Consider the following 14,097-nt stretch of genomic DNA (forward strand, 5'->3'; position numbering starts at 1 on the left):
TGAATACTTGCTTAAGTCATTTCTGGGGAATTTCACATTATTTCTTATTCAAATATATGCAACTCTTAGTTTAGACTTAGCCACAGCCTTTTTTTCTGGTTAGAAGTATAAATACCTATTCAATTTTATATCTATTATGGCTAAAAATATAAAATTTGAGATATGGGCTGCTGTTTTTCAATTTTTATTATACTTTCGGCTCCCCGGATCAAAAGTTAGCAGACGTAGAAAAACGCTAGTTATACATTTCCAAATGATAAAACCCTAATTGTTGTTTCAAAATTATAAAACCCAAAGCATGAACGCAAAAATTACTTTATCTGTATGGATTCAACATGTTGAGTTTAAGATCTACATTCATCAAATGCCGAAAATTGAGCGATGATACATGAGTGGCATTTGGGAAATCACCTATAAAACTTATATATAAAAATAAATTAAAAAAAAAAAAAAAAAACACGAACATCACATCGTATCATATTGACAAGTTAGTTAATGAGTTTTTAGTCAGCCGGTTGGCAAGAATCGAATCACTTCCTCCCTCTGTAGTCCAGTCCTGTTGACCATTATGCTATATCACAAATAAAGTTAATTTCAATTATAACTCGGTATAAACCCTTTTGCATGTTGACTCTCCATTTCAAGAGCCATCAATGATTTTTGTCTCTGATACTTATTCCTCTTCGCCGCAAGTGCTGAAAAAAAAAAAACAATTCGTTAAAAAAAATCAATGAAGTTCTAAATCAGAACTGTATCAGGTTGGGTTGGGTTCAGAATCTCTGAACCCAACCCAACCTGACATGATGTGTTTACTTACACATCAACTCTTGAGGAAGACCAAAGTCGTAGTCATTGCGGCGTCTTCTGATGCAAATGTATATAATCACCGCCACAAATAAAAAAAGGACGCCACATGATACGCCTACTGCAATTTTACCGCCGTTTGATAGGCCGCCGTTTTTCCAAAACATAGGACAATCTGGCAAAGAAGGTACGCCACATAATCCTTTGTTACCAGAAAGGCTGCATGCAAATATATAAATAAGTTAATCGTCTAATAATGAAATATTATATGTAGTATTTATTATTAAAATTGACATACTCGATAGCTCCACCATGGACTCCAACTGAGTAAAGCTCTTCTGGCACTTGTCCTTCAAGTTTGTTTCCATTTAAGAGCCTGAAAAGTGAGTAAATGTGAGAAAGAATATCGGTTTGTTAGTTCTGAAAATGTGGATAAGAAGTAGAAAGAGAGAGAGCTTACACGAGTTGTAGATTTGAAGAAGTTAAACTATCTGGTATGGACCCAGAAATCAGATTGTTGGATAAATCCCTGTGCATTATTAAAAAAAATTGTGAGTGGAATGAAAAAAGTCTATTTATAATGCTAACAACTGAATCCTAAACTTATTTTGGGAAAGCTAATAACTACATATGCTTCTTCATCGAACAACAATAGACATCACTTGTGTATTGCATACAAATTAATAGTCAACCAGGTTACTCAAAAGCTTATTAAATGCAGTTCTATAAGAAAGCTGACATAAATCTTCTTAACTTAATTGAGAGAGAAACTTGAATCAATAAATTCTTACAGTTTCTTAAGAGAATTTTGCCCCAACCCTGCTGGTAGAGTGCCTCCTAATGAGTTAGAACTTAAGTTCCTGCAGTTATATTTAAAGGATATAACCAAAAAAAAATGAGGGATTTATTCGGAATATTTGTTTTAAACAGAATAGGATCTGGCAGATGATACTTACAAGCTTACCAAGTTAGTGAGAAGATCAATTTTATCACTAATGTAGCCTTTCAAACCTTGGCTCCCAAGATCTCTGCAAGCATAATATATAATCATTACTACCATATCTCCAAGAGCAGAAACCCTCTAAGAAAATTGCATAAATTTCAATTGTTCACATAAGCAGAAATGAATTCTTACATTTGGAAGATGACTAGAGCAGATTCGTCCTTATTGGGATGACAGGTAACACCCTCCCAAGCATCCCAATTAGTAGGAGCACAAGGATCACCATTCCAACCCATTCTTTCAGGGACACGTAATGACTCCTTTAGTGCTTGCATAGCAGAAGCTGCAAAAAGAAGTCATCACAGCTTTTAAGCAACCGATTATTACTCCTTTATCAGTGTAATGTTATCATGAATATGTAGAAGAAGTGCATACCTTGCTCAGGCACAGTCATGACATCAGCTGGAACAATGGCGTAATTTTCAAGCCCACAAAGTAGCGGTGATCCAATGACAGGTACAAGCTTGACAATCAATGGAGTACTACTCAAATTCTTAGCTACATAATGATAACTATACGCAGCAAAACCCCCAACTTCTTTGAATATATCGATTCTGGTGACATTTTCATCATTTATGATCACGTCAAACACTCTTTTCCCCTTTTGATTCACGCTCACATCAATTTCAGCGAAGTGAAGCCAAACCAGATAATCAAGCTTTGCATCCACAGGCAATTCGTATTCCAAATTACCTTTTCCCGTCAAGGTCACGGCGGAATCATACAATTTTGCCGGAAAATAGTTAGGACTCGTATCCGTATTGATCACATTTCTCACCGCCGTAACCGATTTAATCCCTATGGAGTTCGCCGACCGGAATTTAGCGTCAGATTGCCATGCGCGGCCGAAAACGTCGGTGTCGTTGCTAAACCCTGGCCCCCATTGGCCCGAACCACAAGTCAACCGGCCATAATTCACGAGAATTGAAGAGTCGTTACCGGTCAAAACAGGGTCATACGAAGCTGGATCGATCTGGATAAGCTCTAGAGAACCGATCACCGGAGGATCAGTAGCAATGCTGTAAAAACACACATCGGCGTCACCATCGGAAGTAAAAAATATAAGATCCGAGTAAGCACCGTAACGGCTGATGTCTTCTTCCCACGGCGACCGCCAAGAGAATACCAAAGTTCCCTCGACCGACAGGTCAAAACTCGGAGAATGAGATTTGCCGTCGTAGTTATCATAGACCGTGAAAGTCCGAAGATAGTATCGCCCGGAAGGAAGCTCCGGGAAAATGTAGCAATTCTTTTTACCCGATGAGATAGGGAAGTAACGGAGCGTCTTCTCATGGAACGATTGGAAGAGAAGCGGTTCAGAAACAAGACCGTTAGAACCGGCGGTGAAGTAACGGTCGGATAACCAAGTAGTGTTGAATTTATCGGTGGTGGTGGTGGAGCTGCCGCAGTCTATATGGTAAGCCGTGTCTACACAAAAAGCACACAATGAAACTGTTAGAAATCAAAAATTAGTTAAGAGTAATCGAGATTAGTGATATGTATATAACGGTGTTACCGAAGGGGAAGGAGATGGAAGGGGAGAAGAGGAGTGAGAGTAGAAGGAGGGCGGTGGCCGGAGGCATGGTGGTGGGGATGTTTTGGAGTTTAGGGAGGAAAAGTAAAGAGTTTAGATTGGGTTTTGTATTAAAGGAAACGGCGAGATTAACGGAAGAGATGGGAGGGGGGGAAGAAATCTAAGGGAATGAGAGGGACTGATAGGTGAGCAGATGTGGTGGAGGTGGGGGTGATGGTGGTGGGGACGTCAGAATTTTTAATAGGGGGGCTTGAGTTGGCAGGAGGAATGGACCCCCTCACTCTAAATTTTCTACTCGTCCACTTTCATAATAAAAAAAAATGATTTATTAATCAAGCCATATTAGATAGATGATTAGGTTGTAAAATAAATGGTTAATTACTTGATAGAGTAATAATTTTTTATATGATTATTATTAGAATTATTAGATTTATCAAAAATTTATTTGGGTATTACAATTACAGGTTAATCTTATATGGCATCTCAATGGTTGCCAATAGACCGATATGAAAAGGGATATTGATTTTGGAGGGTAATAACGTTTTCTGTTTGTCCATTTTAGGTCTCTAACGTATTTTTTGTATGTATTACACCATTAAGATTATTATAACCGTTTATAAATAGTATTTTTAACAGGAAGAAACCGGTAAAATTGATTACTTATAAACAGTTATAACAACCTTAATGGTGTAATACACACAAAAAATACGTTAGGGGCCTAATATGGACAAACGGGAAACGTTATTACCCTCCTAAGTCATTATCCCATATGACACTATAAACCCCTATAGTAAATTTTTACTTTTTAAATAAGAAGCTCGTAGGTTTTGGGGTTGGTAGTTTGGATGCTTTTGGCCTCGGTCTTCTTTATAAATGGAAGTGACGGTTTCTTAATAACAAGGGAGCTCTTTGGGTTAAAATTGTCAAATTTTGTCATGGGGAAGGTGGTGGTTTTTCGGATGATTCCAGAATAGGAACTGGAGGGGGTGTTTGGCAAAAGATTGTTGGATCCATTAATCATCTCCATGAGAATGGTTGTATTCCTTCTAATTCCATGTATAGAGTGGTGGGGGATGGGACTCAAACGAGGTTCTAGAAGGATGTTTGGTGCTTGGATATTTCTCTTAGGGAGCGGTTCGGGAGGCTCTTTGATTTGGCCTTTAATCAAGATGCTCAAGTAAGTGAATAATGGGATTCGGGGGGATGGAATTTTCATTGGCGTCGGGGGATTAGAGGAGGGGCTGAATTGGCCCAAGTTGATTATCTTGTGGAGATATTAAATCTTATTGGCATAGGGGAAATGTCGGATAAGTGGTCTTGGGAGCTTGAATCGCCGGGTATCTTTACTGTTAAATCAACATAGAATTGGGTTAATAATATGACACTTCCTATGGGCAGTATGCTTAGTAGGTGGAAAGTGTGGTGGTGATAGATTCCTTATTGTGACTTGCGTGTCATAATTCTCAAAAAAGCGTGAAGCATTCGTTGATGATCAGGTTTGAAGTCGGGTTGGGCATTGGCTTCATTTGGACCTTCTTGTGTTTTCATCTATCTGTGATGTGGTTACAAAATCCAATTCGGCCTTAATTTGTTCTTCTCTCTAGCTCCTCGCTAGAGGTTTTGTTTTGCTAGAGGTTAACTGGATGATGTGGTTACAAAATCCAATTCAATCTAATCCAAACTTTTCTACTTTTTATTCTTTTTTTAATCTCAACAACTTTATATGAAATACACATATAAAAATAAATACTAAAAATCTTAAAAATATATATATTCAAAATAATAAATATTAAAAATATTAGGAGGGTAATAATGTTTCTTGTTTGTCCATTTAAGGTCCCTACGTATTTTTTGTGCGTATTACACCATTAAGGTTATTCTAACCGTTTACAAATAGTCCTTTTAACATGAAGAAATCGGTAAAATGGATTATTTCTAAACGGTTATAACAACCTTAATGGTGTAATACAAACAAAAAATATGTTAGGGACTTAATATGGACAAACGGGAAACATTATTACCCTCCTAGTCATTATCCCATATGAAAATGGGAATTTATATCCTTTACATTTTCAAACTAACATGTATATTAACATGTATATTTTTTTTGCTGTAAAATTGAACGAATCTTATCTAATAAATAAAAAACTTTTTGTCAGATGTGTAACGCCCCAATTCTGGTATGTTATTTAAATAATTATTTTTCAAGTTTTCAGAAGGAACTCGATGAGTCAGTAGCCAGACTCGTCGAGTTGAGTCGGGACTTTGAGCACGTGTAAGTTGGCAACTCGACGAGTCCATATTCCGGACTCGGCGAGTCCGCCAGTCTGAATGAAACCCTAATTTCAAGGGTTTGCACCCTATTTAAACAACTTTTGGGGCCTCAAGTCAGCCCCCATCACCCCTCAGAGAACCATTCTCGAAACCCTAGAACCCTCTTGGCATTTTTGTGTGATTTGGTGGGTTTCTTTGAAGATTTTGAGAGAAGAAGGAAGGTAGATCAAGAGGAGAAGAAGGAGATCCAGGATCTTTGTTGCATTTCAGAGAATAGTGAGGTATAACTCGCCCCTTTTCTGTTTTCAGGCTTTAATTCCCTTTGGAAAGCCATAAAAGCTATTCTTGAACCATTTCTTGGCTTGGTAATAATATAGAGGACTCATTGAGATGAATAGCCTTTGGATCTAGCTAGGTTTGAGTTCCAAAAGCTTAGATCTAGCACCTTTATGGAGCCATTTTGCATGAAAGCTCTAGATCTACTCTTATATTGTGCTTTGAACCTTAAAACCTCCATTTGATGTTATTTACGCGTAAAGTTGGAAACTTTACGTGTTAATCAAGCCCCAAGAACCCAGATCTATGAATGGAATGGACTGGTTTCAAGCAGAATCGAGTATTTAGTGTTTGCATGCATGCGACTCGGCGAGTCGAGTCGCAAGTCCCCTGTTTTCCCCATTTCGAGTTATGCCGAGTGGAACCAGTAAGTGAGAGAAGGACTCGGTGAGCTAGAGGGTTAAACTCATTCGTGGAAGAACTAAGCGAGTCAATGCCCTGACTCGGCGAGTCCAAGGCATCTTCATGTCTCAAGAACAAACTCGACGAGTTGTTCATACAACTCGGCGAGTCACAGCTAGCGTGTTCATCTGATGAAGGAGAACTCGACGAGTTGTTCATACAACTCGGCGAGTCGGATGCATATTGTCGGAGTGTTAGTAACAAAGAGGAACTCGCCGAGTTTGTGCCAAAACTCAACGAGTAGTAGCAAGTAGAAGCATAAAGTGAGAGTAAGGACTCGACGAGTTGGTGACCCAACTTGACGAGTTAGGTCAACTGAATGTTGACTTTGACCGATAGGTTGACTTTGGCCAGAGGTAAGATAGTTATTTTACCCTCAGTGTTATTATCAGTGTTTGATTGATGATACTTATGGAAATTGTAGCCGGGGTGAAACCGGAGCAGCAGCAGACAGATTCTGGAGCAGTTCTTCCAGCAGCTAGGCTACGAGGTGAGTTCCCTCCTAGTAGGAACGGGTCTAAGGCCACAATGCCGGCCCGTTTAGCTATCAGTAGTTTCCGGACTCCGGTCCGACGCAGTAGTTAGTATGTTTGATGCCTTCGTGGCACAGACAGGATTTATGTGTTGGGTGTTCCGGGCTCCGGTTCGATGCAGTATGCAGTTATGTGTTCATGCTAGTTGATATGTTTATGCTATGCTATGTTATGTCAGTTTCCGAACTTCGGTCCGATGCAGAGGGCAAGGCCCTGGTAAGTTCCGGACTTCGGTCCGATGTAGTTAGTTCTGGACTTCGGTCCGATGCTGGGGATGCGGTCCCAGTCAGTTCCGGACTTCGATCCGATGCAGAGGGCAAGACCCTGGATAGTTCCGGACTTCGGTCCGATGCAGTGGGCAAAGGCCCAGTATGTGTTATATGTTATAGTATGGTATGTGGTAGTTTGGGGGAGCTCACTATGCTTTGTGCTTACAGTTTTAGTTTTGGTTACAGGTACTTCCGCAAGTAAAGGGAAGAGCTCGGGATGATGGCATTGCACACACCACAGCTTCAGCCTTATTCCTGGGAGTTTGTGATTCATAGTTTGATTTGACACAATTGTTCATGACATTTTATTACGGGTTGAGATACTTAACACATGGTTTTATGATGTGACGATCAGTTTATGATTTTTATTATTATTAAAACAAAAATTTTTGGGTCGTATTTTTGGTTGTTACAATATTTCTTCTTCTCATTCATTTGGGCACATGGCATTTTCTAAAAATTTTAAATTTTTTATTTTCCACTTGTCATTACATTGTATTTTTCATTTTATTAATCTAAAATTCCACATTTAATATGTAAGGTAATATATATGTAAGGTATTTATTAGAGATTGTTTATATATGTAATGTATTCAATACATTAAAGTCTCATTAATTTTAATAATTCAAAATTTTTCTCATTTTTTCTATAAATTCAACTTTTCAAATTGTTAAAATTGCATATTAATTTTTTTAAAATAAACTCATGTAATACATGGGTCTCACACCTATTAAGGAGAATCAAACAATGTCTTCATCCTTTACATTTTCAAACTAAAATACTGTGGTGTGAGCTAAATATCCTTGTGATTGTGGCTTATCAATTATCATCTCGAATGTGGACTTTTTTCACATAAGATAACTATGGAAGAACCTTTAGGGTGAGCCATAACTCTTTGGTAGCATTACACTATTAGTTAAACTGGACCAACAAATGTCTTCCTTCACTAACTATTTTTTGTTTTTAAGAAAACCATAGGACAATGTTTTTTTGGGGATGGGTGGATCCATAACTTAAAAATTAGTGGTATTATTGTACCTTAGTTGATCAAAATAAGAAGTTCAAGACTGAGAAGAAATATGAGATGGAAGCAAGTAATTTTGAATTGAAAAATGTTTCGTTGAAAAATGAATTAAGCATTTACATGATGAAGATAGTTCAGGAAGGTTTAGGTGTTAGACAAGAATTAAACAAAATCAAATGGAAGTTTTTAACTAAAAAATGTGTACTACTTGTGTTGTTTGATATATATATGTTGTTAATCAACTTTTTTTAGTAGTTGTAGTTAAGCATTGGGTGGGTCTTGTATGTTGGTTCACAAGATGCCTAGATGGAGGATTTAATAGTATCAATTGTTGGCTACACTAACCATGTTTGAACCACCCTTGTAAGCTTGGAACTTGAGATCAATTATGAATTGGGATAAATGTGTACTGCATTATTATTATTGTATATTGAATTATCCCTATTGTTAATTGTATTGTTTGATCATTTGGCTGACCATTGTTAGCTTTTGTATAGGAGCTTAGTATTAGATTATAAGTTATTAAATCCCTTGACTTTGGAATATAGTGTTGGATTAGGTGTCTAAGCCCATAACTATAATTGGTATGTACTTGAATTGATATCAACACAGTCCTTTTGGGTTGCCCTCAAACCTAGCAACTGGACAAGGAAATTATGAAAGGAGATATTAATTTATAAGATTAATAAATTAATATAACTGATTTATTAATATGTTAAAAGATTAATATATTAATTAGAAATCATCATGTTTAATTAATAGTTACCCAGAAATTAATCATAATTAATTTTGGGGTTAAAAGTATTAATTATAAAGTGCAGGGACTAGTTTGCAATTATCAGATAGTTGAGTGGAAGGCTCCAGAACCTCCTTGGAAGGAGGTGGACGAAATCTATAGGGGAAACCCTAAGGATTTCGTCCAAGAGGGCTTGGATAAGGCCTTAGATTAACTTAGGCCCCAAGCAAAGGAGTATTAGGATTTTCCCAAAACCCTAGATCCCTCATCTATATAAGGAGCCTCCTGACTCCCAAAATTGGTCACTCCTTCTTTGAATAAACCCTAGGGCTGAAATTACATACCTTACTCTCTCTCTCTCTCTCTCTCTCTCTCTCTCTCTCTCCTTCTAGTTTCCTTCTTGCTCGTTCTTGGGCATGATTCCATTAAAGGCATTACATTTGTGGTGCTAAACTTCCAAGAAGATCAAGATCAAGATCAAGAGGATTATCAATTGTTTGCTATAACAATTGAAAAGTATGTAACTTTTAAACCCTATTTTGTTAATTTCGAAATTAGTCTCTCTCCTCTAGGGTTCTTGTTTTGCAATTCAAAGTTGTATGTTCAATAGTTAAAACATAGATCCAAAGTAGGTTGCATGTGAACTTAGGAATTGTTTTCTAGTTTATTTGTTTTACCTAAAACCCATCATATAGGTTATCAAACTCTTTGACTTTGAATTATGTGTTACTAAACCTTTTGACTTTGACAATGACTTTTCAGTTTACCTTTGACTTTGACATTTGTGTCTTCAAACCCTTGATTTGAGATTATTGAATGTTGGAAATTTTGTTAATTTTGAGTTAATCTTGAATGTTTTACTGGATTGTAATGATTGTTATGATTACTCAGTCTAACTGAGTTAACATTGGTTATTCTCACTAGGCATTTCATTGCCTAACTATAATTTAACATATACTATGATTAAAGTCCTAGAAATATGTAGAAGCCATTGAGAAAATTTTGAACACCATGGATTGTGTGGTATAATTTGAACTATGTTATGGTATTGAAATTGTTACAACCAGACTCTTTTAATTTTTTAAACTTTGATATTGGTATTTAGGACCATTATTCCACACTTTTGAACTTAAAAACATTTTTGAGATTTACAATCAATTTATATGAAATTTATTTTAACCTACTCTAGAGAGGGGTGTCTTAGGATCTAAAGTTGCCTTTATACCGATCATGGTGTCGCCTATCACCTCTTGGAAAATAAGGATGTCAACCCATAACTCATTGTATGAACCTTTCTTCTCCAAGAGTTTGATTTAGAAATATGTGAAGAGAAAGTTGCAAAAATACGATAGTAGACCTCTTATCCATGATTTTTTTAGATGACAGCTCATCTCCAAGAATTATTCAAGAGAACTTCCTAGGTGAGCATATACTTGTTATTAATACATGTCGTGGTTTGCGAACTTGGTGAATTATTTTGTAGTTAGGTACATGGTTCCAAGGGGCAGCGCCTTTGGCATGGTTGGGTTTAGGTGCAACGCCCCTTGTGGGGTCAAGGGGCAGAGCCCCTAGCCTAAATGGATTTCTATATCAAGAAAGAGTCTGGACATGCATTTTCCCATCAAAAAGGGTTATGACATCATGATGATGTGAGTGGTTGGTTGTGTCTTCTAACTACCTTTCTAACCACCATCTTTTGTGCCAATATGGATGTTAACCATCTTACAATTGCCAATTTCCTTCTATAAAAGGTAGATGGAAATACAATGCAAAGGTTACAATCCGATATTGAAAATTCGATTACTTTACAATTATCTTTCTGGAAGAACACATCAAAGCGAAGGTATTATGTGTTTCTTGATTCGAATTAGGCATGTAATTTGAATTGATTTTGTTATTGAGTTATCTCACTTCTGAATTCGTGTACCTCAGACAATATGAACAAATTACAAATTTCTGAAAAGTATCGAAAACATGATCCTAAAAACTATCCAAATTTATATTGTGATTCTGATTATATGAAATCTAACAATATTGACTAAGAAAATTAGTTAGATCATTATATTAATGTGTCCAAAATTTACATATATTGATGTTTATTATTATTAAGTACATATTAAGTTGGAATCGAAGGGATGATAAGTGTAGTAATTCTATCATTTTAAACAACCAAATCAAAAGGGATATTGTTTATCTCGTTTTAGTATTCTTTGTAATTATAAAACTTTCCAACTTTTATAAATTTAATTTAAAATAAATTATTGACATGTTTACAATTCATATTCGTAGCTTGACTAAATGGGCTTCTGGACAACCTAGCTAAAACCGACTGCATTGAGCCCTTTCCAAATAATTTGGGTTTTAAAGATATCCATATGGGTGGGCAAGATGTAAAGTTTGATAGAGCCCAAGATAAAAGAAGAAGAATATTGAGGAATATCGATGATACTCTTATTGATTTTTCAGACTCTTCTGCGCCTCAAACCTCCTTGTATCTCAATAGATGCCCGATTCCACTCATGTACCTCTCCCAGACATGCAGGTTGATTCTCCATCTCTTTCCTCTTTGTCGGAAATTAGAAACACAGTGGTGGTGGGAAATATATTGGGATTTGCAGTTGATGTTGATAATTCGATTCTTAAGGAAGTCCTTAGTGAAGATGGCGAAAACCAAATCATTCAATGAATATTATTTAGCACCTGGTTCCTGGTATGTAAATTTATCTAAGTGTTTTGCATTTTCAGCCTTGGACTCGGCGCGTTGTAGGTCCGACTCGCCGAGTAGAGACGGGATTTGGAACACGTTTAAGTTGGCGACTCGGCGAGTCCATATTCTGGACTCAGCGAGTCCCTGCTGTCTGATGAAACCCTAAATTTCAAGGGTTTGCACCCTATTTAAACCAACCTTATGCGCCCCAACCTCGCCCCCTTCACCCTCAGAGCTCCTTATATCGTCCAACCCTTGTTCCTTGTGAGATTGAAGTGTTTTGGTGTGTTTCTTGAAGATTTTGAGAGAAGAGAAGAGTAGATCAAGAAGAGAAGAAGGAGGCCAGACATCTTGGTGTTATTTCAAGTGATTCCCTTGAGGTATAACTCAGTTTCCCTCTGTTTTCATGCTTGTAGTCCCTTATAGCTCCATTAAAGTCCCTTTTGAGCCATTTCCAAGCTTGGGTATGATTTAGGACCTGTAATAAGCCGATTAACCTTTAGATCTAGGCATGATTGAGCTCTAGGAGCTCGGATCTACTGCCTTTATGGAGGCATATTGCATGAAAGCCCTAGATTTACCCTTTTAGTGCATTTTGAGCCCTAAAACCTTCATTGGTGTTTATTTACACGTAAAGTTGGAAACTTTACGTGTTAATCAAGCCCTAGAAACCCAGATCTATGAATGGCATGAGCTGGATTCAAGCAAAATCGAGTTTATAGTATTTGCATGTGGCAGACTCGGCGAGTCGAGTCGCGAGTCCCCGAGTATTCCCCTTTTTCGTGTTGCGGGTTGGAGTAGTGAGTCATGGGGTGTGACTCAGTGGGTCGGAAGCCAGACTCACTCATGAAGTAACTCGACAAGTCAATGCCATGACTCGGCAAGTTCAAGGCAATCTTCTTGCCTCAAGAACAGACTCGACGAGTTGTTCATACAGCTCGGCGAGTCGCAGCATAGAGTGTTCTTTGGATGAAGATGAACTCGACGAGTTGTTCATACAACTCGGCGAGTAGGATGAAGGACTATTGGCCTTTGGTTTAGAAGGAAAACTCGTCGAGTCAATGCCTAACTCGATGAGTAGAGACGGGTTTATGGTCAGACAAAGGGATAGGGACTCGGCGAGTTGGCAAGCCAACTCGGCGAGTCGGGTCAACTGGCAGTTGACTTTGACTTTGACTCCTGGTTTGGTTAGGGGTAAATGGTCATTTTACCTGAGGTCGGTTAGCAGTATTTGACTAAGTATTTTGTGGGAATTATAGCCGGAGGATTTCCGGAGCAGCAGCAGCAGAAGACAGTCAGTTCCCACACCGATCAGCAGCTACTTTGAGGTGAGTTACCTTCCAGTAGCGGTGGGTCTACGACCACAATGCCGACCCACCAGTAGGAGTTGTATGATAGATGATTGTCTCTGTGATATTCATCTAGGGTTGCTACTACCTGTGTTATGTTATTGTGCTAGTATGATACGATGATATGTGCTAGTGACAGTAGGGGGGAGATAGTCCCCCAAATTACCGGTCGATAGGGTCGAAGGGGTGGTCATGCCCATCCATGCTAGATAGATTATATGATATATGTGTTATGTTGTAGTAGTAGGGGGTGAAATAGTCCCCAGTACCCGGTCGAGAGGACCGAAGGGGAGACCACCACCCAGATATGCTAGTCAGTATCCGGTCGAGAGGACCGAAAGGGAGGCAAGCTCCCAGATATACTGGTCAATATCCAGTCGAGAGGACCGAAGGGGAGGCCAGCTCCCAAATATACTAGGCAGTATCCGGTCGAGAGGACCGAATGGGTAGGTCGGGCACCCAGATATGTCTGACAGTATATGTATGTTATGTGATTGTATGGTATGTGGTATGTTGGGGGAACTCACTAAGCTTTGTGCTTACAGTTTTCAGTTTTGGTTTCAGGTACCTCTTCTTCGAAGGGGAAAGAGCTGGCGCGGTAGCGGCCCATCATACACATGCCTTGTATTCCGCACTATGAGATCTTCCTGGGGATTTGTACTCTGTCATTATTATGTTTTATGAAAATGTTTTTCCAGACATGCGATATCTTTTATGAAATGTTATGATCAGTGAACGTTTTATTTCTAATGTTTTGCTAAGTATATGTTTTAAAAATGAAATTTTTGGCTCGTATTTTTGGGACGTTACAAGTTGGTATCAGAGCCCTGGTTTGAGGGATTCGGACACACCTTTGGGGGTGTCTGAACTCAAATCGAGGGATTAAAAGATTTTAAAGAAGAAAATGTTTTCTAAAAAGCTAAGTAAAGAGTTTTAAGAAGGAACAAAGTGTGTGATGTGCGCGACCGGCCGAGCTCAAGTAAGTATTCCCCAAAATACCCATACAAGCTTATGTTATGTTTATCAGTTTCAGTAGAACAATATGCTAGACTAGGACTAAGGATCTAGGAGTGATGCCTTATGTTCCTGCTTTATGTGCTTCAGTGTATGAAAACTGCATGCTAGA

At 38.1% G+C, this 14,097-nt stretch overlaps 1 protein-coding gene across 1 annotated transcript; it reads right to left on the reverse strand.

Moving 5' to 3' along the window:
* Positions 1-299: 299 nt before the first annotated feature.
* Positions 300-3,511, reverse strand: LOC145101258 (Di-glucose binding protein with Leucine-rich repeat domain-containing protein). The gene is made up of 9 exons (XM_079038437.1): positions 3,324-3,511; positions 2,183-3,235; positions 1,940-2,090; positions 1,761-1,832; positions 1,596-1,664; positions 1,265-1,333; positions 1,103-1,180; positions 818-1,023; positions 300-695 (listed from the first exon to the last, which is right to left on the reverse strand). Exons 1-9 carry the CDS (start codon positions 3,388-3,390, stop codon positions 595-597), a joined length of 1,866 nt encoding a protein of 621 aa, XP_078894563.1. The 5' UTR covers positions 3,391-3,511; the 3' UTR covers positions 300-594.
* Between the last annotated feature and the right edge of the window lie 10,586 nt (positions 3,512-14,097).

The sequence above is a fragment of the Lactuca serriola genome, chromosome 4 (genome assembly GCF_051521515.1).
Source record: "Lactuca serriola cultivar US96UC23 chromosome 4, Lser_US96UC23_V15, whole genome shotgun sequence".
Classification (NCBI taxonomy): Eukaryota; Viridiplantae; Streptophyta; class Magnoliopsida; order Asterales; family Asteraceae; genus Lactuca; species Lactuca serriola.